The sequence below is a fragment of the Triplophysa dalaica genome, chromosome 3, assembly GCF_015846415.1.
Source record: "Triplophysa dalaica isolate WHDGS20190420 chromosome 3, ASM1584641v1, whole genome shotgun sequence".
NCBI classification, from domain to species: Eukaryota; Metazoa; Chordata; class Actinopteri; order Cypriniformes; family Nemacheilidae; genus Triplophysa; species Triplophysa dalaica.
In genome coordinates this window covers 23,380,702-23,407,166 of record NC_079544.1, presented here as the reverse complement: position 1 = coordinate 23,407,166, position 26,465 = coordinate 23,380,702, and the positions used below count along the sequence as shown (strand labels likewise).

At 40.9% G+C, this 26,465-nt stretch overlaps 1 protein-coding gene across 2 annotated transcripts; it reads right to left on the bottom strand.

The window, feature by feature from the left end:
* Positions 1–9,026: 9,026 nt before the first annotated feature.
* Positions 9,027–25,441, bottom strand: LOC130418535 (sporozoite surface protein 2-like). 2 transcript variants are annotated; one of them, XM_056744759.1, is made up of 2 exons: positions 25,308–25,441; positions 9,027–12,800 (listed from the first exon to the last, which is right to left on the bottom strand). In XM_056744759.1, the coding sequence occupies exon 2, from the start codon at positions 12,717–12,719 to the stop codon at positions 10,059–10,061; it is 2,661 nt and encodes an 886-aa protein (XP_056600737.1). In that variant the 5' UTR covers positions 12,720–12,800; positions 25,308–25,441; the 3' UTR covers positions 9,027–10,058. The 2 variants fall into 2 exon arrangements, with proteins under 2 accessions (XP_056600737.1, XP_056600736.1); XM_056744758.1 differs by lacking the exon at positions 25,308–25,441 and adding an exon at positions 24,861–24,993.
* Positions 25,442–26,465: the final 1,024 nt, after the last annotated feature.

The window sequence follows — 26,465 nt, the reverse complement described above, 5'->3', positions numbered from 1 at the left end:
TCCGCATCACACTTTGAGTCACAACCCAAGCGTTACAGCCTTCTTCCGCCACGATCACGTGATATCTGCGGAACTACAGAGATCATAGCGCCGCCTCCATAAAGACTGTGTAAATCCTGCCTATCTCTGCACATCACAAAGAACTGACTATGGAGAGTCCACCACAGTAGCAGATCTTCAGCAGAGACTCAGCAGATGTTACAGCCTGCCGGGAACAGCCAAGCACCAGACAGGATGCCCTGAGACAACACAGTGTCACCACTTTCTTCGAACTCGAAAGATGGCGCCCTGTGGAGACCCAGCTGGCAACCTAGGAGCCACTGACCCGTTCCGGCCCAACAGTCATCGAGGAATTCATCTCAACACCATGGATGACACCTCCCCAGAGAGCAAAAGAACAGTGCAACTACGTCTGAGACAGCTGAGACCCTGGGGACATCAAAGGAGCTGATTCCACAAGAAACCTCAACAGGAGGATTTAAAGTCCAAATCAGACTCTTTTTGACCACAAGTGGCATGTGAAACAAACAACCCTTTTGAATGCCCTCCGTCTGAGAAAAATGTCCAGATCTCTGTAACCTGCTGGTCGACCACAGAGACAGTCATCCTATTACAAGATGAACATGGCACCCTACAGGAACCATGGGCAGATATCTCAGACATCAGCTTTACACTGTTCACACTCTCTCTCCAACAACACTAGTTTCAGACATTTCCTCTTCTGTCAAGTGCGCGCAGTTTACATTGGACTCATGCCTGTCAACCACAGCAACGGCCCAGGACACCTGTGCCTTGAACTTGAAAGGGAATAACCAATGCTGAACCTGCTACTTCCTGGTTCTCGCTAATCTCACAGCCCCATGGGGGGCCCTTTCAAGTGCGAGAACATTCTTCGATCTACTAGAACAGCCCAGAGTTTTGCACTCTGGTGAATAAATTAGACTGTTGTACCTGCATTCACCAAAAGGGGTCACTGTTCAGCTCAACACACAGTGTGACCAAGCCTTCAACCACACATATTCAAGGGAATACGTGGAGCATGGCCCACTCTGGAAGCCACACCCCCTTTTTACTGAATAAGTCAGCTTTTTGCAGCATGCATACTGTACAAGTGAGTACAGTTACCAAAGATTTTGAACAATGTCTTTATGAAGAGCATGACAGCGGATTACCAGTCCAAGGAGATGGACCACGCCCTGCACCTGCCATCAACGGCCAGTGCTACAGCTGCTCGTCACAAAAGACAATGATGCAGAACTAATGTCAACTATGTGGCCCCACTCACAGAACCACATGACATTACATCCCAAGCTAGCTGCATCCTGGGCTACACAGGACACCACCTACAAGGTTCGTGAAATGTTAAAAGAACTGCCCACTCATGTAAACGAGCGCTCAAGACGGTGCCATGTACACACCAAATGGCACCTGCGCTTCACCACATGCCTGATTTACCCTTGCTGAATTTAGTTCCATCTGAAAGCTGGACTTGCCAAACACTGCCTTAACACAGGTCTAAACTGACAGCGTGACCAGAACGAAAGGAGGGTAACCAAGCACCAGCAGAACATGGCTCTTACCACAGCCTGAGGTCAGACGGCACCACCACAACATCGCCAGGGCCAGCAATGAGACCCCAACCTTGTCCTACACCGCTCACCAGTACTTCAATGAAAGACCCCGGAGTGTGACACCAGCCTTTGCCCAGCAATCACTGCAGAACATGTGAAGGCCAGAGAGCATGCTGCACCCGGCAAGATTCACAACAGGAAAGTGAAGTGAGTAACAAGATTTGGTATCATAACTTTGCCCAGCTACTTGAGACGGTTGGGGATATGTAGACAACACCCCTCCCCATGACACAGGACTACAGGCATTTGCGTGGAAGCCAACATTCCATCCCACCTGCTGCTTCATCCATGACTGCTGCGGTGCATCTCTGTGGAGACAGGACACACCCTAACCAACCTGTTGCCAGAACCAGCAAACAGGTGCAGGGGTGCTCTCCCTTGATGTCTAAGCAGGATCGAAAAGATGAAAGGTACCCAATTTAAGCCAATGCCTGACCACTCGGGAGCATTCTCTGCCTGTATGTCGAGATCCTGTGGACCAATAGGAACCTCCAGTGATCCCACCATCATGATCCAACTATCCATCGTCAGCTGAAGTTTACATTCGCACTTCCTCTTCCGAAAGGGGGGATATGTAGTGTCTGGATCAAGCCATTCAACCTCTCACTCCCTTTTGTCTAGGTATTAAGATAACATCTTCAAAGACCAAAGGAAACCTAGCTCCATGGGGTCTGGTTTTAGGTTGAACTCTCACAGAGAGTGTTATAACCATTTGGTTCCTCTGTTGGATATTTACGACTCCTTCGCTTCAAAGCATTGTTGATAAGTCTCTGTCTCATCTCTTACTTAAGACATGAGACCAAGCAGAGAAACTTCTCTGACAAATAGGAACTTATTTGATTTAAACTTTTCTTCTCTGTAAATGTATCTAAATGTCTAGGTTGTGTGTTGTCGCTCGTGCTATTTTATATACTCTGTATTTGTTAGATATGCAAGTTTTGATTCAGGGTTCATTTGACGTATTCATACGTTCACAGTTCAATGCCTTGCATGTTTCATATGTAACTACACATCTTTGAATTCCCTATATGATGAGCTATGTTATAAAAAACATAGCACACATCATACTATGCCCATAACTAAGTTTAGGTATTAAACGCAAACTGACCAAACTGTCAGAGCTATGCAAATGAGGTACCATGAGAAACAAAGGATCTTTCTTAGGCCCCCTTTTCACTTTCATGGCATTGGCCCGCAGACCATCTGGGGGCAGGGCAGGTATGCATTTAAAACACCATCACCGAACCATGTTTCAGAAAACTTTTGGAATCACAAAGGAAAAGAAAGAGGACGAGAAGACACTCCAAGGGACTCCCCTCTGGGGAGTCCGTTTAGGCCATGAAACTTTGGACTCAGAACCCAAACTCAGCGTTTCAACAGGACTGCATTCTGAAACCATTCAAGATTTCCATCAACGCGCATACAGATATTGGTCCAACAACAATATTGCAAGTATCCGTTTCTAAATATAGATTAGCTGCGTTAAGATCGTGCCTCTTTGTTAAAGATGATTTTAATGGTTTTCAGACATGTTTTACCTGCCTCGCGGCCATGCCCTCTCACTTTCTCTCTCTCTCTCTCTGCGCATCCTAGCGCATTTGTGTTTAATGTATTTGTTTGTCTTCATTTTGTTTACCATGTAGAGTAGAGTTTAATAAAAACCCATAAAGGCATTTGTGATGGGTTCTCTTTGTTCACGCTCACAAACTTGGTCACTTAAACTGTGTTTCGATCTATGCTACCTCTGCTCTTAAATTTTGTTTGGTAAAGTCACGTTACTTATGGTCATGAGATAACGTTAGTGTATAAATCATTGATGCATTTGCTGGACGAATACGTATAGGATTTGTATCACTATACTGCTAATCAGAATTGTAAAATATGTATGTGTAATGACGATTATTATACATATTTGCCTTTGAGCTAAACTAATTCCTTGACTGAATTTGACGTTTTAACAACTCATTTCATATATGTTTGATCTTGATAGATCTGGTGGAGAATCTTATTTGATGAGTAAACTCATCCGTAATTTAACAAGCAGCTAAAAACGCTACAATAGCCACGTTAGCATTAGCGTCCAGACGTACATAAACTGCAGCAGCAACAATGCAAGTAAACTCAGGTGGCAGATAGAACGGCCTGAACCTAATGATCAGTAACTCCAGATCAGCAGAGCAGTAGGTATCAACAATGACAGAGTCTGTGCACCAAGATTTGTTTACATAAATGCATACTCCACCCCCCTTGTTTTTACCAGAGGCTGCTGCTACTCTGTCAGCCCTGAAGAAGGAGCATCCATCCATATGCACCACGCTGTTTGGGACATCGTTGCAGAGCGATGTTTCAGTGAAGAACATAACATTACAGTCCATAAGCCATTTTTGTGTGAGGGTCCAGATCTTTAGTTTGTCCATCTTGTTCATCAGAGACCGTACATTGGCAAGGAAGATGCTGGGCAGAGCTGGTCGATGTGGGTTTAGCCTAAGCTTAGCACGCAGCCCTCCATGCTTTCCCCCTTGTTAATGATCTTGACGCCGATGCCGAGCACTTCCGGTCGATGCGAGTGATCCGCGGTGATCTCAGTAGCTCCGGCGGGAGTTCGCTGAAGTCGAAAGGATGACCTTAAACTATGTTGGAACACCGTTTGTTGATGTCCAAAAGTGACTGTTTACCATAACTGAATCGCGCAAACAAGAATGAAATAACGAGGTAAATTAAAACTATTTTCTGAAATCTGGTACGACACTGATCCTTGCCATGTGTTCGCGCCGCCATTTTTGTTTGTTTCGCCATTTTGTTATGCCACAACACGTATCGTCCTCTGCTTCAGTCGTGAGTGGCTCTCAGGCTCTTCAGAACAAAAGGTAAATGAATGCTGCACGCCGTCTTCCGTTTATCCCGGATATCCGGGGGCAGAGACCGGCAAGCAAATTTCATTAGCCAAATTTCATTTGCATCTTCTATAGTAGACATAGTTGATAGGTTCTCAAGAGTGAACCCCATTTGTCGGCTCGACACAATGTTCTGCTTCATATCTCTACTCTGAGCTGTCGTAAAAAATATTGTTTAAAAACAATTCACCCAAATGCACAATAGATAGTTTCTTAATTACTTATTTAAATGTTTCTGTTGTCAGACAACACATTTTTTTAAATAATAAGTGAATTCGACCCCTTAAAACTACACACTAGTAATAATTTTCGTTAAACAGCTAAAATCCGTCTGTGTTAATAGTCATAGCGTTTCGTAATCATAAATGCTCAAACAAGGTCAATAAGTGATTCGTTTTTGAAAACACTTTTTTGTACATGGGAGCTGTGAATCTCATTCACACGTCAGATCGGTCTTCAGCTGCTTCTCTCTGACGGGTGCTCACACTGTAGAGTAGACAGAGAGGCGGTGCTGCGTGGGAATGCAAAAATTTGCTCTCCTGGGGCAGTAGAAGTGATGCAGAATGTTACGCTAAGTCGCCAAGGCATATTCCGAAAGTAGCTAGATTTGTCGCTTTTAGTTTTTTGAAAAATAAGTCACTATTGGTGTCTGAAAAACTGTTTGTGACGTTGGCACAGCTTTCATTCAGTTTGGGAACGTCGTTTTCTTAGCATCTATTTTGTGCTGGATCTTCGCGACGGATAAGATAAACATTCAGATTAATGGGTACATTCTACCTGTACTACCTACTTTTTATGAGTAATAATGGCAACTTAATGGCAAAAAACAAGGTCAAATTTACCCGAAAATATTAGCTATGACACTGCGTAGTGCGCGCATCAACGCCCCGGCGGGAAATCAGGAATCACGAGACTCATCCTCTTCAGATTCGCTGACAGGATTTGTGGAGCAGCAGGTAAGTTTTTGTTCAACTTCTTTATATCATCATTTAGGTAAATGCGTAATTACGTAAATGTTAGCTCCACCATTATTTTCTTCTTTGGGTTTAAAAAAAGTTACGATTCTGTGTATGCCCCTATTTTCTCGGCACCACAGGCTGACAGGGCCTAATTTAAGGAACGTAACGTTATATGTGGTGCTTAGAGAGTGGCTATATATGTATCCTCATTGGAGGCTGAGCCCCCCTTATATTGAAAACCTAGAAGCGCCTCTGCCTGTAACGTTAGGCGATTGGTACAGCGGAATACAATTATGTTGGGTGCATTCAACAGACTGTCATTTATAAATGCAGTTGCGGCATAATGCCACAATGGTATCGCTGTTTTGTTATCAGCACCAGTGGGGCGCTGACGAGTCGCCAAAGAAGAGCTATTACATTAACATTTATGCATTTGGCAGATGCTTTTGTTCAAAGCGACTTACATTGTATTATCCTATACATTTATACTTTGGATCTGCAATCCCCTGGGATCGAACCCACAACCTTGAGTTGTTAGCGTAATGCTCTTACTCTTGAAAAGGTTTCTTACATTAAACTGCTGTACATCATTATAATGTTTAAAGCTGTGCACTTAGCTTGTTGAAACTGCTAATGTGAAAATTGACATGCATTTTGTTTTTATTTTTAACAGGTAGGAGAACTTGAGAGGCAAACAAACCAAGTAATGAAAGTGCTGGTGATGCATAATCCCACAGCTGAGCAGGACCCAGCAGATGTGTCTATAGTTATAGAAGGCAATAAAGTTCTGAGCGGGTGCGGAATCAGAACCACAGGGTGCATACTGTTGATGGGATTGATATATGCCCTGAACCTGAAGTACAGTTTTGATGTGTTCAAAAAACTTTTTTGGAACTTGATGGAGCAAACCCCCTCAAGAAGGTCCAAACCCTTAAAGGTTAGCTTATGGAATAAGCTTTTTTTTACTGTAAATTAGCTTTTGCCTACAAAGGCATTTTTGAATGGAAAATGTTAAAAAAGTAATTACTACGATGACTCGTATCTCAGTTGAAATTGATGTTAAGAATAAGAAGGTTGCTTTGAATGTATATTTTGACATCCAGCGAAAACTATTTATATAGTTATATTTTATTTAAATGAGTTTGCAATAGTTCTGTGTCACTTGAATTTGAATGTAGAAGGGCTCTTTTGTACTTGCATTAGTTAGCGTTTAATATTCAAAAAAATGAAATGCATGTTTTTGTCCTTATAGCATGTCTATCCACAGAGGTAAATGTGATCGGCCTTTCATTACAGATCTAGTGTTGCAACCTCTGCAGCACCACAATGCATTGGATAATAGTTGCTTATTGTTTGAAAGGACAAAATGTTATAGTTGTATGTATAGGAAATGTTGCTTTCAATGTGTATTCTGACATCCAGTAAAGACATTAGTTAGACATTTTTTTAAATAGAACATTTTCATGAATTTGTTATGTGAACAGTAGTTGTACTTCAACTTGAATGTAGAAGGGCTCTTTTGTACTAGTGTTTAATGTTTAAAAGATGAAATGTTTGTGTCAGCAGGCAATGTTAATTTTGAAATGTAAGATTTTCAAGGAGTAATTTGTAAAAGTGAAGTGGTATGTTATTAGAAATTGAATGTAAGAGGATTTGAGTGTTTGAAAAAAAAGTGTTCATTGAATTTTTTTATTGCAATCACCTTTCACCGTTTTTAAGTTAATTCAACCATCTCTTAATGAGTAACATTCAATTATTTATATTAGCTATATATACTAATAATTTGGATTTGGATTCAATTTATTGTCATTACACATATAACAAGTACAGTGTAACGAAATGGATTTAAGAAGAAAAATACAGCAAACATGAGGGAAGTGGAGAGAATAACAGATACACATAATACATCATAGACAAGACTTGCGAACGGGTAAGATAATCAAGCTCCGACAAGCAGCCATCCGGTCCAGTGCCATTACGGCGCCGCTCACAGACCCGCTTGTCAGGCTGGCGGTTCAAAGCATACCGAGGAGTGGGAGGGATAAGTCTGTGTGTGTGTGTGTGATAGTTCTGAGTCTTTGTGTGGGGGAGGAACGCAAGAGCGTCTCACTGCAGTGCTCTCACAGGGTTAATTTTCCAGTTGCATTCTTTGTCCAAGGCCGTTTCTGGAGCAGGGGAGCCGAAAAGATAAGATTGTGATTTGTTTAGTCGGGAAACCGTATTCCAATATGTCACGGCAACCCTCATAGTCCAAGTGGTTCAATGGTGATTCTGATCTCCGATATTATCAATTTTCCTTTCCCTGATAAAGGATTTCCCTGATAACGACCATATTTCGGTTAGTAGTCTCAGTCTCAATGCTGACCGCTCTTCCCACAGCTTCAATCGATACGGGCAGCCTTATGAGGCTTTGGCGGCTGCTCCCGTTTTGTGAATTTTTCGATAACCCAGGGCAAAGCCTAATCAGCACAAGACCTGTTATCATGGTTCCAAACAGGTAAATATCCTCGATATCCTAGACTGAAAGAGCCGCGAGACACACGAGTATAATAATAATAATAATAAATAGGTAGATGAGCAATACCTACTGTCAAAGGGTAAACATTACCCAATTTTATTAAGTAATTGCTTGTATAATATATTTGGTCAAATTTATCCAATTTAATTTAGTTTGTTATAACTTATAAATTTAGGTGCTCTTTACCCAAAAATATGGGGTAGAATATACTCCCATAAAGTGAGTGCAAATCGTTACCTATATTGTCATGATTCCGCTATCATGTCATGTTTAGTCTTGTTCTTGCAGTGGAGTCATGGCATAGCCTAGGGTTTTGTGTGAGAAGGACATGGCATGGCTTAGCCTTAGATATTGGCTGTCATTTGCTTTCTCGTGTCTCGTCTATGGCCCCGCCCCTCTCGTTCCTCGTTAGCTTCCCTTCAGTGTTTTATTACCCACACCTGCCTATTTTTAATTATCCTTTGTTCGTCTCCCTATTGAATGCCCTTGTATTCTCTGTCCTGTGCTCGTTTGTTCTTGTAACTTTGATATCTGCTTGCTTGTATGAACTGCTGTATCAAGGATTAATCCCTGCGCTCTATTCCTGCGCTCTATTCCTGCGCTCTATTTCTGCGCTCTATTCCAGCGCCCTGTTCCTGTTTGTTATCCTTGTTGATTTTGTTACAGTTGGTTTTCCCTCCCTGAGTTTTTCGTTCCTGTTTGGCTGTCTCTTTTATCCGTTATTTTACCCCATTGTGGGTTTTTGTTTTGTGTTTTGGTGTCCATTTAATTAAAGTATTTTGTTAACCCTTCACTGCCTGCATTTGGGTTCTCTCACCATACCTTTCGTGACATAAATTTTATTGAGTAGATTTTATAGGTTGTTCTTTAGTGTACGGTGACTTTGTCAGACAATGTTGCAGTATATATCAGGATAACATTTTAAGTTTTAAGTGTTTAAAAAGTGACTCATTGTCAACATGTAGTAACATGGGTAGTGTGTTTTTATATTTGTTTCCTGTCTTCACAACAAAGACAAAAAATATGTGAATGGAAAAAAGCTTTATTGTTCAGTGACACTTCGGTTCAGTTATAATATGACCGCAATCTGCATGATAAACCTAATGCATATTGTCGCTTAGTGTCGTAGTTAGTATAATTTTGACTGTATTATTTGTGTCCTCTTCAAAAAATGCTCTTGAGAAATTGTATATGTATTGTACCCCCATACTTTTAAATGAGATTTACGCCCATGCTCACAGCCATCACACCTTATAGCAATTCCTAGGAACTTCCACAGATTCCTGTATACATCCACATACATGAGGTATCTAGATGTTCCACGAAATTTTATTTTGTATGCTAACTTTCCAAGCACTCTGCCTTAAACATCTGGCAAACTTGAAGTTTAACTGTGATTTCCCACGCCCACGTTTGTCCCGATACAGCTCTTTTCATGCAGTGTTGTACTTGAATATTCACTGGAGGATTGTCCAAGACATCATCTTGTTTTTGAAGATTCACTGGAGGCTTGTCCATGACAATATCTGGTTTTGGGGAATTACTGGAGGACTGTCCCTGACGTTTGTTTTTTTAAGATTGAGTGAAATGTTGTCCATGGCATCATCTGTTTTTTGAAGATTTACTGGAGGCTTGTCCATGACAGCATCTGGTTCTAGGAGAGGTTTCTATCACATCTTCTGAACATATATTTGCATTATTAATGTTTTCCCACAACCAGCGTAGTCTTTTGGCCAGTAAAACTGGTGCGATGGCGCCAGTCCCTGCCCTCTAATGTTTTTTTTCAAACACACATCAAATAAGGTATATGACAAGTAAAAGGTGTACTGTATATACAGTATGAAGAGTTTGGTTCTAAAATTTGATTGGTTTAAAGTGGATTTAAGACATGATAACAAAAAAATACAGCGTACCAACACAACAAAATAGAATGAAAACATTTTCATTTTCAAAAATTAAATTTTTCATAATCTGTTTTTTTTGAAGATTTACTGGAGTCTTGTCCATGACGTTATCTGGTTTTTGAACAATTACTGGAGGATTATCCATGTCATCATCAATTCTTTGAAGATTTAGTGGAGGATTGCCCACGACAATTTTTTTTTTTTTTAAGATTTACTGAAGGATTTCCCATGACCTCAGCTGGTTCTTCAAGATTCACTCCAGCAGGCATGTACAGAACCCTTCCCCAAAGCTCCCTTTTTGATGGTCTTTTTGTGAACAGACGGGAAGGTGAGCGTGTCCTGTCACAACGCGAGTGCGAAGAACGTGATTGCGAATGCTGGAACGCATTTGAAGAGTTATGAGTACTTGCTGCTCCAAAGGTCTCTGCATGGCACTGCAATGGAGGGTTGTTTATGACAAATCCTTTATTTTGGAGATTCACTTGAGAATGGTCCATGACATCTTCTGGTATTTGAAGATTCACTGGAAGATTGTCCATGACATTATCTGGTTTCTGGGGAATTACTGAAGAAATGTCAATGAAATCATATGTTTTATGAAGATTCACTGCAGGACTTTCAATGATTTCAACTGGTTTTTGAAGATTAAGTGGAGGACTGTCCGTGGCATCATCTGGTTTTCGAAGATTTACTGGAGAACTGCCCATTGCATCAACTGTTTTTTGAAGGTTTCCTGGAGCACTTTCTATGGCATCATCTGTTTTTGCAGGATTCACTTGAGGACGGCCCATGGCATCATCTGTGTTTGGCAGATTCAGTGGAAGATTATCTATAACTTTATCTGGTTTTTGAAGACTTTTTGAAGGATTGTCAAGAACATCATCTGGTTTTTGAAGATTCATTTTACGACTGTCCATGACTTCATCTATTTTCCGAAGCTTCAATGGAGCACTTTCTATGGCATCATCTGTTTTTGCAGGATTCACTTGAGGACGGCCCATGGCATCATCTGTGTTTTGTAGATTCAGTGGAAGATTATCTATAACTTTATCTGGTTTTTGAAGACTTTGTGAAGGATTGTCAAGAACATCATCTGGTTTTTGAAGATTCACTTTACGACTGTCCATGACTTCGTCTATTTTCCGAAGCTTCAATGGAGAACTGCCCATTGCATTATCTGTTTTTTGAAGATTCCCTGCAAGACTGCTCATGATTTCATCTGGTTTTCGAAGATTAACTGGAGGACTGTCCGTGGCATCATCTGGTTTTTGAATGTTCACTGGAGAACTGCCCATTGCATCATCTGTTTTTTGAAGGTTTCCTGGAGCACTGTCCATGGAATCATCTGTTTTTTCAGGATTCACTTGAGGACGGCCCATGGCATCATCTTTGTTTTGAAGATTCAAGGGAAGATTATCTATAACTTTATCTGGTTTTTGAAGATTCCCTCTTGGACTGTCTATGATTTTATCTGGTTTTCGAAGATTAACTGGAGGACTATCCGTGGCATCATCTGGTTTTTGAATGTTCACTGGAACACTTTCTATGGCATCATCTGTTTTTTCAGGATTCACTTGAGGATGGCCCATGGCATCATCTTTGTTTTGAAGATTCAGGGGAAGATTATCTATAACTTTATCTGGTTTTAGAAGACTCCCTCTAGGACTGTCCATGGTTTCATCCGGTTTTTGGGGATTCACTGGAGGACTGTCAATGGCATCATCTGTTTTTTCTGGATTCACTTGAGTACGGCCCATGGCATCATCTGTGTTTTGTAGATTCGGTGGAAGATTATCTATAACTGTATCTGGTTTTTGAAGACTTTGTGAATTATTGTCTATAACATCATCTGGTTTTTGAAGATTCACTTTACGACTGTCCATGACTTCATCCATTTTCCAAAGCTTCAATGGAGAACTGCCCATTGCATCATCTGTTTTTTGAAGATTCCCTGCAAGACTGCTCATGATTTCATCTGGTTTTTGAAGATTAACTGGAGGACTGTCCGTGGCATCATCTGGTTTTCGAATGTTTCCTGGAGCACTGTCCGTAGCATCATCTGTTTTTTTAGGATTCACTTGAGGACGATTCAGTGGAAGATTATCTATAACTTTATCTGGTTTTTGAAGACTTAGTGAAGGATTGTCTATAGCATCATCTGGTTTTTGAAGATTCACTTTACGACTGTCCATGACTTCATCTATTTTTCGAAGGTTCAATTGAGAACTTCCCATTGCATCATCTGTTTTTTGAAGATTCACTTTACGACTGTCCATGACTTCATCTATTTTTCGAAGGTTCAATGGAGAACTTCCCATCGCATCATCTGTTTTTTGAAGATTCCCTCTAGTACTGTCCATGATTTCATCTGGTTTTTGGGGATTCACCGGAGGACTGTCAATGGCATTATCAGTTTTTTGAGGATTCACTGGAGGACTATCCATGGCATCATCTGTTTTTTGATGATTCACTGTAGGACGGCCTATGGCATTATCTGTGTTTTGAAGATTCACTGGAGGATTATCTATGAAATCATGTGTTTTTTTAAGATTCACTGGATGACTGTCAATGACTTCATCTGGTTTTAGACAATTCACTGGAGAATTGTCCATGACACCCGTTTTTTGAAGATTCACCAAGTTATTGTCCATGACATCATTTGTTTTTTGGAGGTTCATTTGAGAATTGTCCAAGGTTTCATCTGGTTTTTGAAGATTCAATTGAGAATTGTCAGTGACATCAGGTGGTTCTTGATGTCTCATTAAAGTCGCCACTGAATAACATAGTTTTTCAATTCCTGAATGATTGTCCATGACTTTATCTACTTTTTGAAGATTTACTGGAAGATTGTCCTTGACAACATCTGGTTCTTGGAGAGGTTTCGATCACATCATCTGCAAAACATATTTGCATTATTAAAGTTTTCCCACAACCAGCGCCATCATTTGGGCAGTTATACTTGTGCGGTGGCACCAGTCCCTGCCCTCTAATGTTGGTTCCAAAATTAGAATGGTCTCAAGGGGATTTAAGACATTATAACAAAAAATACATCTAACTAACACAATAAAATACAATTAAAAACATTTTAAATTTTAAAAGTCATATAAGTGTCTCACAAAAGTATTCATCTTGATTAATTTTATTCACATTTTGTTATGTTGCTGCCTTATCTTAAACTACTTCAAATATTTTTTTTATATTAATCTTAACTCCATGCACAATAATTTCGTAACAAAAAATTTATTTGTGGCTTGATAAGTATACATACCCTTAACTCAGTAGTTGGTTAAAGCACTTTTACAGACTCAAATCTTTTTGGGTATGTTGTGAAAAAGCTTTAAACATCTGCACTTTGCAAATTTCTGCCATTCATCTGCTCAGATCCTCTCAAACTAGATCAGGTTGGATGGAGATTATCATTAGACTGACATTTTCAGGTTTATGCAGAGTTGTTTAGTTGGGTTCGAGCACTAGCTGGCCCATTCAAGGACATAGACAGAGTTTACCATATTCCACTCTTGCATTGTTTTAGTTATGTGTTTAGGAGTACATTTTTACAATTTATGCATTTGGCCGACGCTTTTATCCAAAGCGACTTACATTGCATTATACATTTGTATCAGAGTATTTGCAATCCCCAGGATCGAAACCCATGACCTTGGCATTGCTATCGCCATGCTCTAACCACTGAATTACAGGAAAGCTAGGAATGTTGGATAATGAACCTTTCACCCTGTCCGAGGTTCTGAATGTTCTTGAGTAAGTTTTCATGATCCTTGTCTCTGTATTTTGTGCCGTTGAGCTTTTCGTCTACTCTGACAAATGCTTCAATCCCTGCAGTTGAAAAACATACCCACATCATGATGCTGTTTCCACCACACTTTACTATTGAGTAGGTATTGTTAAGGTGTTGAGCATTTCCTGGATTTCTCCATTCATGATGCATGACACTGAGATTCATCTCACCAGATAACCTTGTTTCTGACAGTTTAAAAGATTTGTTGAAAGGTATATTTTGCATCTTTCAAGTTTTCACGTGTCTTCACTGAGCAAAGGCTTGAGTCTGGCCACTAAAGCCAGCCATTAAGCCCAGATTTGTGGAGTGTTGCAGTGATGTTTTTACTGTAAATTTCTTCTATCTCCATATATGACCATGGAGCTCAACCAGAGTGATCATCAGCTTCTTGGTCACAGCTCTTACCAAGACCCTTCTCCATCAATCACTCAGTTTGGACAGGAGGTCAGCTCAAGTAAGAGATCTGGTGGTTCCAAACCTCTTTCATTAAGGATTAATGGAGTCCACCTGCTTCTGTGAACCTTCAATACAGCAGATTTTTTTCAGAAGTCTTAACCAGATTTGTGCCTTGATACCCTGTCTCAGAGCTCTGCTGAAAGTTCTTTTGACCTCATGTCTTGGTTTTTATTTTGATCTAAAGTGAAGAAACATCAACAAGCAAAACGAATGCTTCTGAGCTTAATTTCAAGTGTCTATTTTGTTCAAGGGTATGAATACTTATGCAATGTACTAATTTCAGTTTTCTCAAATTTTAATACATTTGCAAAGTTATCACTTTGCAAAGATCAGTTTGTTTGTTTGCTTTGTCATTATTGTGCATGGAGTGTAGATTATGCAATTTGTATTCATTTAAAGTAGTTCAAGATAAGGCAGCAACATAACAAAATGTGAATAAAATGAAGCTAGGGGGATGCACACTTTTTCAAGGCGCTGTATATATACATATTAGGTGTGGGAGAAAAAAAATGACATATGAATCGCGATTCAGTCTTCTAGCGATTCAAATTGATTCACAAATTAAAAAATGTTATAAGTAAGTATAATAACGTGATGTTATCTGAACAAAAAAGCGGAAGTCAACCAAAGAGATGCAGTTACCAGTCCAGTTAGAAAGCGCGGAGCATACACGAGCAGTAGAGAAAGAGAAACCCAATCAGCCCCGTTGTACTAAACTTCAACATAACTAAACACATTGCAGGACGGTCTTTCTCTGCATCTACTCTGTGCAGTGAGCGGCATGGAGAAACATTGCGTTCAATTTACCATACCGCAGCTGAATTCCCTATGAGTGCATAGCGTTTTCCAAAACCTGTCACTGTATATTTGTAGAAAATATTCCGCCTAAAACATGGACTGTCCCGATCACCCCTATCCTTTGAATCGAAATGGACCAAAGTTTGTGCTGCGGTTTGCAGGTAACGGAGCGGGGAAAAAGTGAACGGTAGGACAGAGTTAAGCTGTGCTCTGTAAAGTTTAGAGAAGAAACAGGTGGATCTAACTTTCAAAGTGTACATTGTGTGCGTGTGTGGCGTGGCGATGATGGGGCCGGTTCTCAAATGAACCCGTTCATCTATCACTACAAGATCCGACTACGCCACCCGGGAGGGTTACCCAGGAACTAAAGGTAAACCCCAAAAGCTAAGATCACACAGATTCGTTCTCTTCTTAAATTAAGGTAGGCCGAGATCATGGGTATCCAGTAAAAACAATGAGTTTTATTACACTGACATTAGCATAAAAGACAGTAAAAAAAACAGCTCGGCTTAGGCAGAACCGGTCAATACCAGCAACCCGATTTAATGGGCCACCCACACCGTAGTATATAACAGAAAAGAAATCAATAAACCAAAAAAAATAAACAAACGTTTAAACACAATAATTACATGAAGAAATTAAACACATGTACACAGGGCTGGGGTATCCACTACAGGGACCAACACGGCATAGCAGGTGGTCAGTGGAAGAGGAAGTCTCCTTAGAACCTCCCTAACCCAGAGACAGCAACCACGGCGCCGGGAGTTCAGTATCAGTAGCTTTAATTAGCCTTAGCTTAGCGGCAAACACGCAAAGACAGCGCAGAGTATCCAATAGCAGTAGTCTAACGTAACTTTAGCGGTGAAGATTCCGAGGCAGCGATCACCACGCCGAGTGTACAACAGCAGTAGTTCTCAAGTAGCCCTTACGGCAAAGATCTGGAAGCAGCGCTCACAGTGCCGGGTGTGCCATAGCAGTAGCTTCAACGGCAAAACAACCCACTGTAGAATCCAACAGTCCAGCACAACAAAAAGGGAAACAACGGGGGAAACGAGAGAACTCCAGGGAGGAGAAAGGGAGGATCCAAACCACGTCAATTAACCGCACGCCGTTCACAGGTCACCCGCCCCGTTACTAAACTGAATTTAGAGCAGTCAATAAATCCACCATAGCACATGAGCGACATACCGGACGAAAAAGGACAGGCTGTAAATACCGCACACAACCACCCACAGGGAAAGATCCGGATGTGACGCATTACCGGCTGCTGCCAACCACATCTAAATAGCCAGCACTGATCGCTGAATGGCTATCCCAAATATCAATCCCCACCTCTTCACTTCCTCGTACTGCCACACGTGCATCATAATGTAAGTACCCAAAATATGTATACCTGTAACTGTTTGGTTGTTTGAATATAACTGTCGCATTTGGCACTATAATATACATATGTTTACATTTAAAATCGTTACGTGAATGCGCTATTGACGGTCAAATGTTATTGGATGTAGTTAACCTCATGTTATGTGTGTGTGTGTGTGTATATATATATATATATATATATATGTATTAGTGGTGGGCCGTTAAGGGCGTTAACGTGCTGCGTTAACGTGAGACTCTTATCGCGCGATAAAAAAAGTCGCCGTTAATCTATTCTCAAAGTTGGGTTGGGAGCTGGGTCTATACTACGCAAGCTATGATGACTTTCACCTTGATATTTTTCGCGGATGTATACCTAGCTGAATTGCACTGTACCGGGAGAGAAAGAGATTTTTCAACTCGCGTGATTCGCGGAATTCGCGTCATTCGCGCCGCAAGTAGGTCTATCGCTTCTTTGCATTGATTTAACATGTAAATCACTCGCGCTTGACGCGCCATTCGCGTTTGGTCTGAACACAACATAACGTTACTGTGAAATGACCACATCAAACGTGACGTGCTAACATGGATGCAGCTTTGAAACCGCTGCGTTGCTTCAGGGAAAATTAATTTTTAAGAAGCTTCCCAATGGAAACATCGACAAGACTAAGGTTGTTTGCACCCTGTGCAATGCGGAATTGGTTTAAAAAAAAAAACTTTCTCTCAACAGGTAGTGGTCTAGCTTTAGTTGAAACCAGTAAATGTGTATTGGCACCTAATGTATTATGGCTCCTGTATGACATATCGCTTGTTGCTCCCTAACTCTTTCTAAGTTACTTTGGATAAAAGCGTCTGCTAAATGACTAAATGTAAATGTACTGTAGGAGCTCTTCCAGTCTCAAGTACCACCTAAACGCAAAGCATCCCTTAGCTTATGCGGAAGTAAACACAAGTACATCTTATTGAACATCATTTATTTTCATCACCAATTATCATAGTATCAAGCAGTTTGTGATGCATTTTGGAAACAGGAGATGAACCCCTGGTCTTATGCGCCACCTGGCTTGAGACACCCGTTCTCAAAGACTTACTTTTAGTCATTATTTGGGTAGCACACATTTTCTGAATGCCTTCAGGAGAATTCAAATGAGCCATTTTAATCTAGATTAATCTAGATTAATTCCTAGATTATCTAGATTAAAAAAATAATAATCTATGCCCATCACTAATATGTATATATGTATATCTATTTCTCTGCACAACCACTCGGTAATAGTATAGCGCCGCATAAGTGTTCAGATCTATTGGCTAAATTAGCACCTGCGCACATACAGATGCAGCCGCTTGCACGTGGGCAGCGCATGTATATCAGCGTTCAGAGTTGTTGCTTTGTTTGTTAATCTATAATATTTATAGCAGTTCAAAGTATTTACTATTTGATTTATGTTTGTGATATTTTTCTATATTTCATGTTTGTTTTATATTTATTTGTTACAGAACCACACACAAGGTTTATGCAGATCAATAAACAAGATTTAGAAATCACTGGATTGAGACATTGTTGTCCTTACAAGCAACTTGTAGCCTACAACCTACCCGAACTAGCAATATAAAAGAAGAAATTCTTCATGGTCCTTTCGAGCCGGATGCTGATTTGCTAAAGAGATGTCTCAACCAGAGAAAGAACCACCTGTTGTGCGTCCATGACGACGTGTTCAGCCCCCAGCTCATCTGGCTAATTACGAACTTGGTGCAACAGTGGTGCATCGACAGCTACACCTTACCCTCCAACAAAGCAGGACGCGGTCCCCAAGCACTGAAGGACCTACTAGATCGACTTCTCCTGTCAGTCAAGATTTGGAGCATGAGCAATGGCTTTTAAGAGATGGCAGAACAAATCTGAGAGACGAGAAGAGTAAGTAGAACTTGAATATATGCTGCAGGCGGTGCAACAAGAGAATGCAGAACTGCGCCGTAACAGAAAGCACCTGGTAGCACTGCATGAGGTGAACAATCAAAGCAGAGCAACGGAAGAATCTGTTCCAACCAGCAAGGTACTATATGTTGATGGTCCCACCTGCGACAATAAGATTCTGTTGAAAAGGACCAAAGTTCTACTCAGAAATGGAAACAAAGCTTTGGAGGCATATGCATTCCTTGATGATGGGTCAGAGCGGACCATCATTCTTAGTGATGCGGTTCAGAAGTTGAAACTAAAAGGACAACCAGAGGAATTGGCACTACGCAGGGTCAGGCAAGAGACGCAGACCATTCACGGGGCGGCAGTGACCTTCACAGTGTCTTCAATGGATAACCCTCGTAAGGTGTTCAAGATACGGAGTGCATTCACAGCTAACAGCCTGGGTTTATCAGAACACAAACACCCAGTTCAGGTACTCCAAAAAAGGTACAAGCACCTTGAGGGCTTGCCACTTCAGAACTTTCACAAAGTAAAACCTGTGATTCTTAATGGCTCGGACTGCCCTCACCTCATAACGCCCATTGAACCCGTCCGACTAGGCCCTCCTGAAATCTGTGCTATGCAACCCCTCTACTCGGGGCGAAGGACACGCCACACCTTCACGCACCTAAAGAAGCTGTGCTGCCACAGTTAAGGGGTATTGAAAATCGTCTTGAAAGAAAACCTGAGCAAGCAGGATCATACCAGGAAGAGATAAACAGGCTACAAAGAAGCTGGCTACATCACAAAACTCACCCTTGAACAAGAGAAAGAATCTGAAGGAACCTGGTACATACCACATCATATGGTGGAGCATAACGGAAAAAACAGGGTCGTATTTAACTGCTCATTCACATACAAAGGCTACAACTTGAATGAGTTCTTGCTACCTGGTCCAACACTCAGCCCCTCTCTCCTGGCAGTTCTACTACGCTTCAGAGAACATTCCATTGCAGTTACTAGTGATATTCGCGGTATGTTCCATCAGGTGCGCCTTCTGCCTGAAGACAAACCTCTGCTGCGATTCTTATGGAGAGATTTATAGAAGGATAAACCACCAGAGATATTCGAATGGCAGGTGCTTCCGTTTGGAACCACATGTAGCCCCTGCTGCGCTACATTCGCTCTACAGAAGCATATTCAGGAAAACACTGAGTCCATGGACGCACTTGTCTCAGTGGAGAAAGCGTTCTATGTTGACAACTGCATTCAATGTTTTACCTCAAGCAAAATGGCAAGAGACAATGTCGACAGACTCCGAAGTCTCTTAAGATCTGGAGGCTTCGACCTAAGACAATGGGCGAGCAATGCTCCATCTGTCATCAGTCACTTGCCAACTGAGGCCAAGTCTCAAAGCAGCATCCAATGGCTCAGTGAAGGTAATCAAAACGCTCAGAAGTCAACTCTCGGTTTACACTGGCACTGCCTATCAGACACGCTCTCCTATAAACCTCGCTACACAGACCATCCACTTCCGACTATGCGAAGCATATATCATGTCCTGGCCAGGCAGTATGACCCCATTGGCTACATTGTGTCATTCACAACACATGCTAAAGTGATTGTGCAGAGGTTATGGGACAAGAAAAGGAAATGGAATGACCCTCGATTGCCTGAGGAACTGTTAAGGTCATGGAAAGCCTGGGAGAGCGAGCTAGACCACCTAAAGTGCATCAGCTGGCCAAGATGTTACTCTAGCAAAGAGCTTGATCATACCACCAGTGTAAGGCAAATACATGTTTTCTGTAATGCTTCTGAACAAGCCTACGGTTCAGTAGCATATTTGCGAACTGAAAATCCAGAAGGTAGAGTGGAAGTAGCTTTCATATCTGCCAGATCCTGGGTAGCTCCTAAAAAGCAGCAAAGCATCCCTCGCTTGGAGTTATGTGCTGCACTGACCGGTGCACAGCTTGCAAAGGTTTTGAGGACAGAGCTCACGTTACCCATCTATAGCATCACTCTGTGGTCCGACTCCACGACTGTGCTCAACTGGCTACTGTCTCATTCATGTAGAATCAAGGTGTTTGTGGGCACCAGAGTGGCTGAAATACAGGAGCTCACAGAGACTGATACCTGGAGATATGTGCCATCACAGGACAACCCGGCTGACGACATCACGAAGGGTAAATTTATCCTTGACATAAGATGCGAAAGCAGATGGCACAACGGACTGGAATTTCTCAGACAAACTTCAGATAGGTGGCCAGAGATGCTGCCACTAGCAACCACTAACCATGACAATGAGCTGAGAAAATCAGCCTTTTGTGGTTTAACAGCCTCCTCTACGCCCACCGCAGACCCGCTGCAGTACACAAACTTTGCAGATCTGCTGAAAGCCTACATTCAGCATGATAACACACCACAGCAGAAGACTACAAAGACGCCGAGTTGGCAGCCCTCCACCAAGTGCAAACTGACTGCTTTGAAGAAGGAACTACTGTCCTTAAGAACCAATAAACCTCTACCAAAACACTGCAGTTTGCTTGGTTTAGCACCTGAATTCGACAACCTTTTGAAACTCATGCGAGTTGGTGGCCCCCTTCGTCAGTGCATTGAGCTAGAGGAAGATGGTATACATCCTATTGTACTTGACTCACATCACCCCATTACCAGGCTGATAATCAAAGATTATTATCACCACTTACATCACCCATGGGCCAGAAAGGGTGTTTACTGAGCTTCGGAGAAAGTACTGGGTGCTACGGGGACGAGCAACGGTCAAATGTCATCAACGCCAATGCACAGTGTGTCAACGATGGCAAGGATAACCACATCCACCCAGAATGGCTGACCTCCCTCCCGCCAGGCTTAGAATCCATCAACCAGTCTTCCACTCAACAGGTGTTGACTGTTTTGGACCCTACACTATAAAGGTGGGACGTAGGAATGAAAAGAGATGGGGAATCATCTTTAAATGCATGACCAAACGTGCAGCCCACATTGATATACTTACCAGTATGGACACGGATTCCTTCTTAATGGCTCTATGAAGATTAATTTCCAGACGTGGCAAACCCTTTGAACTCCTGGCAGACCCGGGTAGCAATTTCAAAGAAGGAGAAAGGGAATTAAGGGAATCCTTTATGGCTCTTCATCCTGAGTTACAAGCCAATCTAGCCAACCAACAGATAAGATTTCTCTTCAATCCACCCAGTTAACCCCATTTCGGTGGATGGTGGGAGAGGGAGATCCGTTAGTTAAAAGTTGCACTTCAAGTTACACTCAGCCCCCAGACGGTCACTGAAGAAGTACTGAGAACAGTCATTATAGAAATAGAAGGTATTCTCAACTCCAAACCCATCACCTACACCTCTTCAGAGATCGCTGATCCCGACCCAGTAACTCCAAACATCTTGTTGATGGGACAGCGAGATGCCTCATTACCTCAAGTCATGTACCACGATTCCGATCTCTTGAGCCGTAGGAGATGGAAGCATAGTCAACTCTTAGCTGACCACTTCTGGAGGCACTTTTTACCATCCATTTTACCATCATGTCTTTCCTGGGACTGACAAGAGAATCAGATCAGCAGAGATTCAGGTGAAAGACAAAAGGTACATTCGAACTGTTGCCAAAATTGTATGTCTGCCCCCTCTTCTGGATTTGCACAATAAACCAGCAGAGATATTCGAATGGCAGGTGCTTCCGTTTGGAACCACATGTAGCCCCTGCTGTGCTACATTCGCTCTACAGAAGCACAATAATGGATGAAATTCACACTGTGAATTTGGGGGCGGCTGTAGAAAGTATTCCGCCTAAAACATGGACTCTACTGATCACCCCTATCCTTTGAACCGAAATGGACTGTATCAAAGTTTGTGCTGCGTTTTGCAGGTAACGGAGCTGGGAAAAAAGTGAACGGTAGGACAGAGTTAAGCTGTGCTCTGTAAAGTTTTGAGAAGAAACAGGTGGATCTAACTTTCAAAGTGTACATTGTTTGCATATGTGTGCGTGCATCATAATGTAAGTACCCAAAATATGTATACCTGTAACTGTTTGGTTGTTTAATGTAACTGTCAGATTCGGCGCTATAATATACATATGTTTACATATAAAACCATTACGTGACTGCGCTATTGACGGTCAACTGTTATTGGAGGTAGTTAACCACATGTTATGTGTATGTATGTATGTATGTAAGTATGTATGTGTCAGACGCGATTTCTTTAAGACTGCCATGGTTATCCTCTATATGTAGAAAACAATGGCATTATGGTTTTGTTAGAATGAGCAGACAGTCAAGTAGCCAGACGCGATTTCTTTAAGACTGCAAGGGAAGCTCAGCTTCCCCTATAATTGTCAAAAAATTAATGGTCAAATATATGTACTATTATGTTAACATTTTATTGACTAAAAATGCGTTAAACACGTTCATCTCGAACGAAAACATTTTCGTTCAGAATCAGCTACTTAGGTCGGCTGACTCGATTTCCTTCTCATTCATTCCCGTAGCGTACAGTGCATTACTCTGTTGAAACCCAGCGTCCATTGACTTCAATGGGGCTGCTTTAAACATTTTTTTCAGTGCTTAGAAACAAGACGGTCATTGGATAATGCTGCGATTATGTCCCGCCCACGGATGCTCAGCGTCTCTGGGATGAATGGAGGAGTGGGCTGGCTCGGACTCCGAGCGTCTGCGTGATGATTGGAGGGTCTGTCATCTCTTTTTAATCCACTTTTATGTCCTAAAACGCTCGTTTTTTGGGGTCGACAGCTTATAAAAACGTATTTCTTGTTTTTTTTTAGCTTGTTTGCTATACACATTGTCACATATCAGCTTTTAGACATTGTTTTTTTTTTGTTATAAATCATAGTGACAAGGAGGCAGCAGCTTCTCGCAATGCAGAGAGACGGTTGGTGTGGGCGTGGGCGTGGTCTTCAGATTATGACGCATATCACTCTGTTTCTCCATTTCCAACTCAGTCCCATCGCGGATTTTGCATGTGTAGAGCAGATTCCTCAACGTTTTTCAAATTTGGAAAGTATGCTTTTCTTAGAAAAAAAAGGGAAATTTGATGACATGAGACAAGCATTTCCAGAGGAGGCCTTCCAAAGTGTCCTGAAAAGTTATGGCCATCACTGTGATTCAGGGAGACTGAGGTCTGAACTTCAAGTCCTGTATTCAGATCAGGACTTGCAGAGTAACGGGAAAGCTGTGTGATTACTTGGTGTTCCCTAAAGACATGGAGTTGGACAGTGCAATGCCTCAGCTTTACAAACTGTTCTCATTAGTGGCAACAATTGGAGCTACATCTATAGGTGTAGAAAGGAGATTCTCCTGTTTGAAGCGGCTCAAGTCCTACACCCGTAACACAATGGGCCAAGGCCGTTTAACAGCCTAGCTCTGCTGGCCATTGAGAGGACACTGGTCAAGTCACTGAAAAAGATGCCTAGTTGGTACGACAGGGTTACATAGCATTTTCTTGAAAAGGAACGTAGGGCAGAATTTACATATAAATAAATGGACAATGTTTATGATTTAGGCCGAAAATGAGCTTCCCCTCTTTAAAAGATCAGCAGCCGCCACTGGTATGTATGTATGTATGTATGTATGTCTATTTCTTAGCACAACCGCTCGGTAATAGTATAGCGCCGCATAAGTGTTCAGAGCTATTGGCTAAATTTGCACCTGCGCACGTGCAGAAGCAGCCGCTTGCACGTGGGCAGCGCGTGTATAACAGTGTTCAGAGTTGTTGCTTTGTTTGTTAATCTATAGTATTTATAGCAGTTCAAAGTATTTACTAAGTTGATTTGTTTTTGTGATATTTTTCTATATTTCATGTTTGTTTTATATTTATGTGTTACAGAACCACACACAAGGTTTATGCAGATCAATAAACAAGATTTAGAAATCACTGGATTGAGACATTGCTGTCCTTACAAGCAACTTGTAGCCTTCAGCCTACACGAACTAGCAATATAAAAGAAGAAATTCTTTAATAGGAACATGATCATACTTATGTAAATATGCAGTTTGTTAGCCAACTCACACGCGCTGCACGAGACAAATTCAGTATATTGCCAAAATCACCTATTTTATGTGTATGACGATTTTGTCAGACGATGTGTCAATTCGTTAACGTGACTGCCGTTTAACATGTGCCCCTAATGAATCGCTTTTATATAATAGTATACACTTGTTTTATGTCTGACAACAGAAAATGGAAATTAGAATTACTTTATTGGGCATTCGGTTGTATTAAAATATAGTGTATGACAGTTCAAAGACTAGAAGCGAAAGTGCCAACATCACTCAGACTCTGAGCGCAAATGCCATACCATATACAAATCCTCCTTTCAAAAAAAATGAATGGCTTTTGTCCACATGCAATAAAAAGAGAAATAAAGACTTAAGAACAATACATAAAAAGACAATTTAATTTTAAATATAGCCGCAATATTGGACCAGCATGTGATATATTTCCTGCATGTGAACATCCAAGACAAACAGTTAATTATTGTATGCTTACTGTTCATTGATTGATTGTCCATTGAATGATATAACATCAACAACTGTATTTTAAAACATTGTATCATAATTCATTCAACTATATGCTAAATAAAAAATAATAAAATGAAAATCACCCGTTGAATTGCCACTGTAATCCGTTCAAGCCTGAAAGTCCCACAGGTTCATAACATCTCAATAAATCTGATATGCGTCTACCAGGTAAAATGACAGGTAACATTTTGGAGCAACAACAAGAGGCAGTTTCTATGCAAATAGTTTCATTTTCCAGAATGTCACATGATAATCAGGAAACCGAAACTATGCCTGAGAGAATGCTCATGGTGCATTAATAGTTTCCGTTTCATTCGGCCCACTAGCCTATCCCTATAGTCCATATTTAAAATAATTGTTTGACCTTCCCCTTGTGTCCCTACAATACACCTAACTCATCTTTGATGTTCAAGAAAATGCAGCAAATCAATTTGACAGTTTTTTATGTCTTTTATTAACGCATATGATATCATATTTAAAAATTATTGAACCAAATTGCCTGTTCGTGACATATGAACATTGTTTCTTACCTTAAAGCAGCCGTATCACAGACAGTTTCTGTATGTCTCATGTTAATCTTGAGTAGCCTACTTACAGAATAGTATCGCATACTTTAAATAACCCGCTTTAGAGTCTTTAGTTTGATCACATTTATAAAAGACAGATACTGCTCTACGATTAATTCCAAAAACATATGGCTCGTGTGGGATGAAGGCGGAACTAAAGCATGCGCACCCATTCTCAATAAAACACAGACATCAGTTTTCACTTACTGCGGTTCATCTCCGGCATATTTATCTTAAATAGTTTCAAACGACCTTCAAATCCAGCCTTATATAATCCACCGTTTATATAACATTTTTCACCCAAAATTTTTAAAGTATTTATTATGTTTATGATGTGCTGTAAAATAGGTACATGTTTTGTTTTTTAAAAAAAACTTTCTATTTTACATGTTTCACTTGTGTGAGAATCATCTAGAATCTAGATTCTAGATTCTCAGAAAACAAGCTGTTAAATTCCTAGTTCTGTGAAGTCCCTCCTTAAGAAACGCTCCAATTTGTCAAGCTGAGCCAGTCTTTTGTGATTGGACTACTGCTTAGCCAGTGCTCGAATTGAACCAAGTCTTATGGAGGTCCTCCTCATAGACGTGGATCGGGGCGTTTCAAATTTAAGGACACATGAAAACAAGCCCATTAACAAACTTAATATAAATTATTGTCAATAATTAATTCACAAAATTGACGCTATCCATTGCATGGATTTAACCACATTTGTCATTATAATTTTTACTCAAATACAAATATCTGAGGGACCCCAAAGTCTATTTTTTTACTTCTTATAAGGATCCCGAATGCCCTATGGGGAGATGCCGTATATCCACAGCCCCCTTTAATTCGAGCACTGCGCTTAGCATGTGTATTGAGATGTAACATCTCTTACCCATTTATGTTCCAAGGGGCAGGGTCAATGTACATTTTGAGATTCAGGGTGTCACTACATTAGGAAAAAGTTTGGCGTAGTCCTATGTTCATTGTATTTAAAATATGATTCCTATTAAAATATATTTATTATTTTATATTTTTTATTATAAAATTATTATATTTTAAATGACCTAATATTTAATATTATTTTAAAGGTTTTAATTAAAAAAGAACACAAAACATAACTTTTGTTGCTGGCAATTT

Excerpts from the sequence above, each read along its gene's own strand:
- LOC130418535 (XM_056744759.1), bottom strand. The coding sequence starts at position 12,719 with ATGGACAATCATTCAGGAATTGAAAAACTATGTTATTCAGTGGCGACT.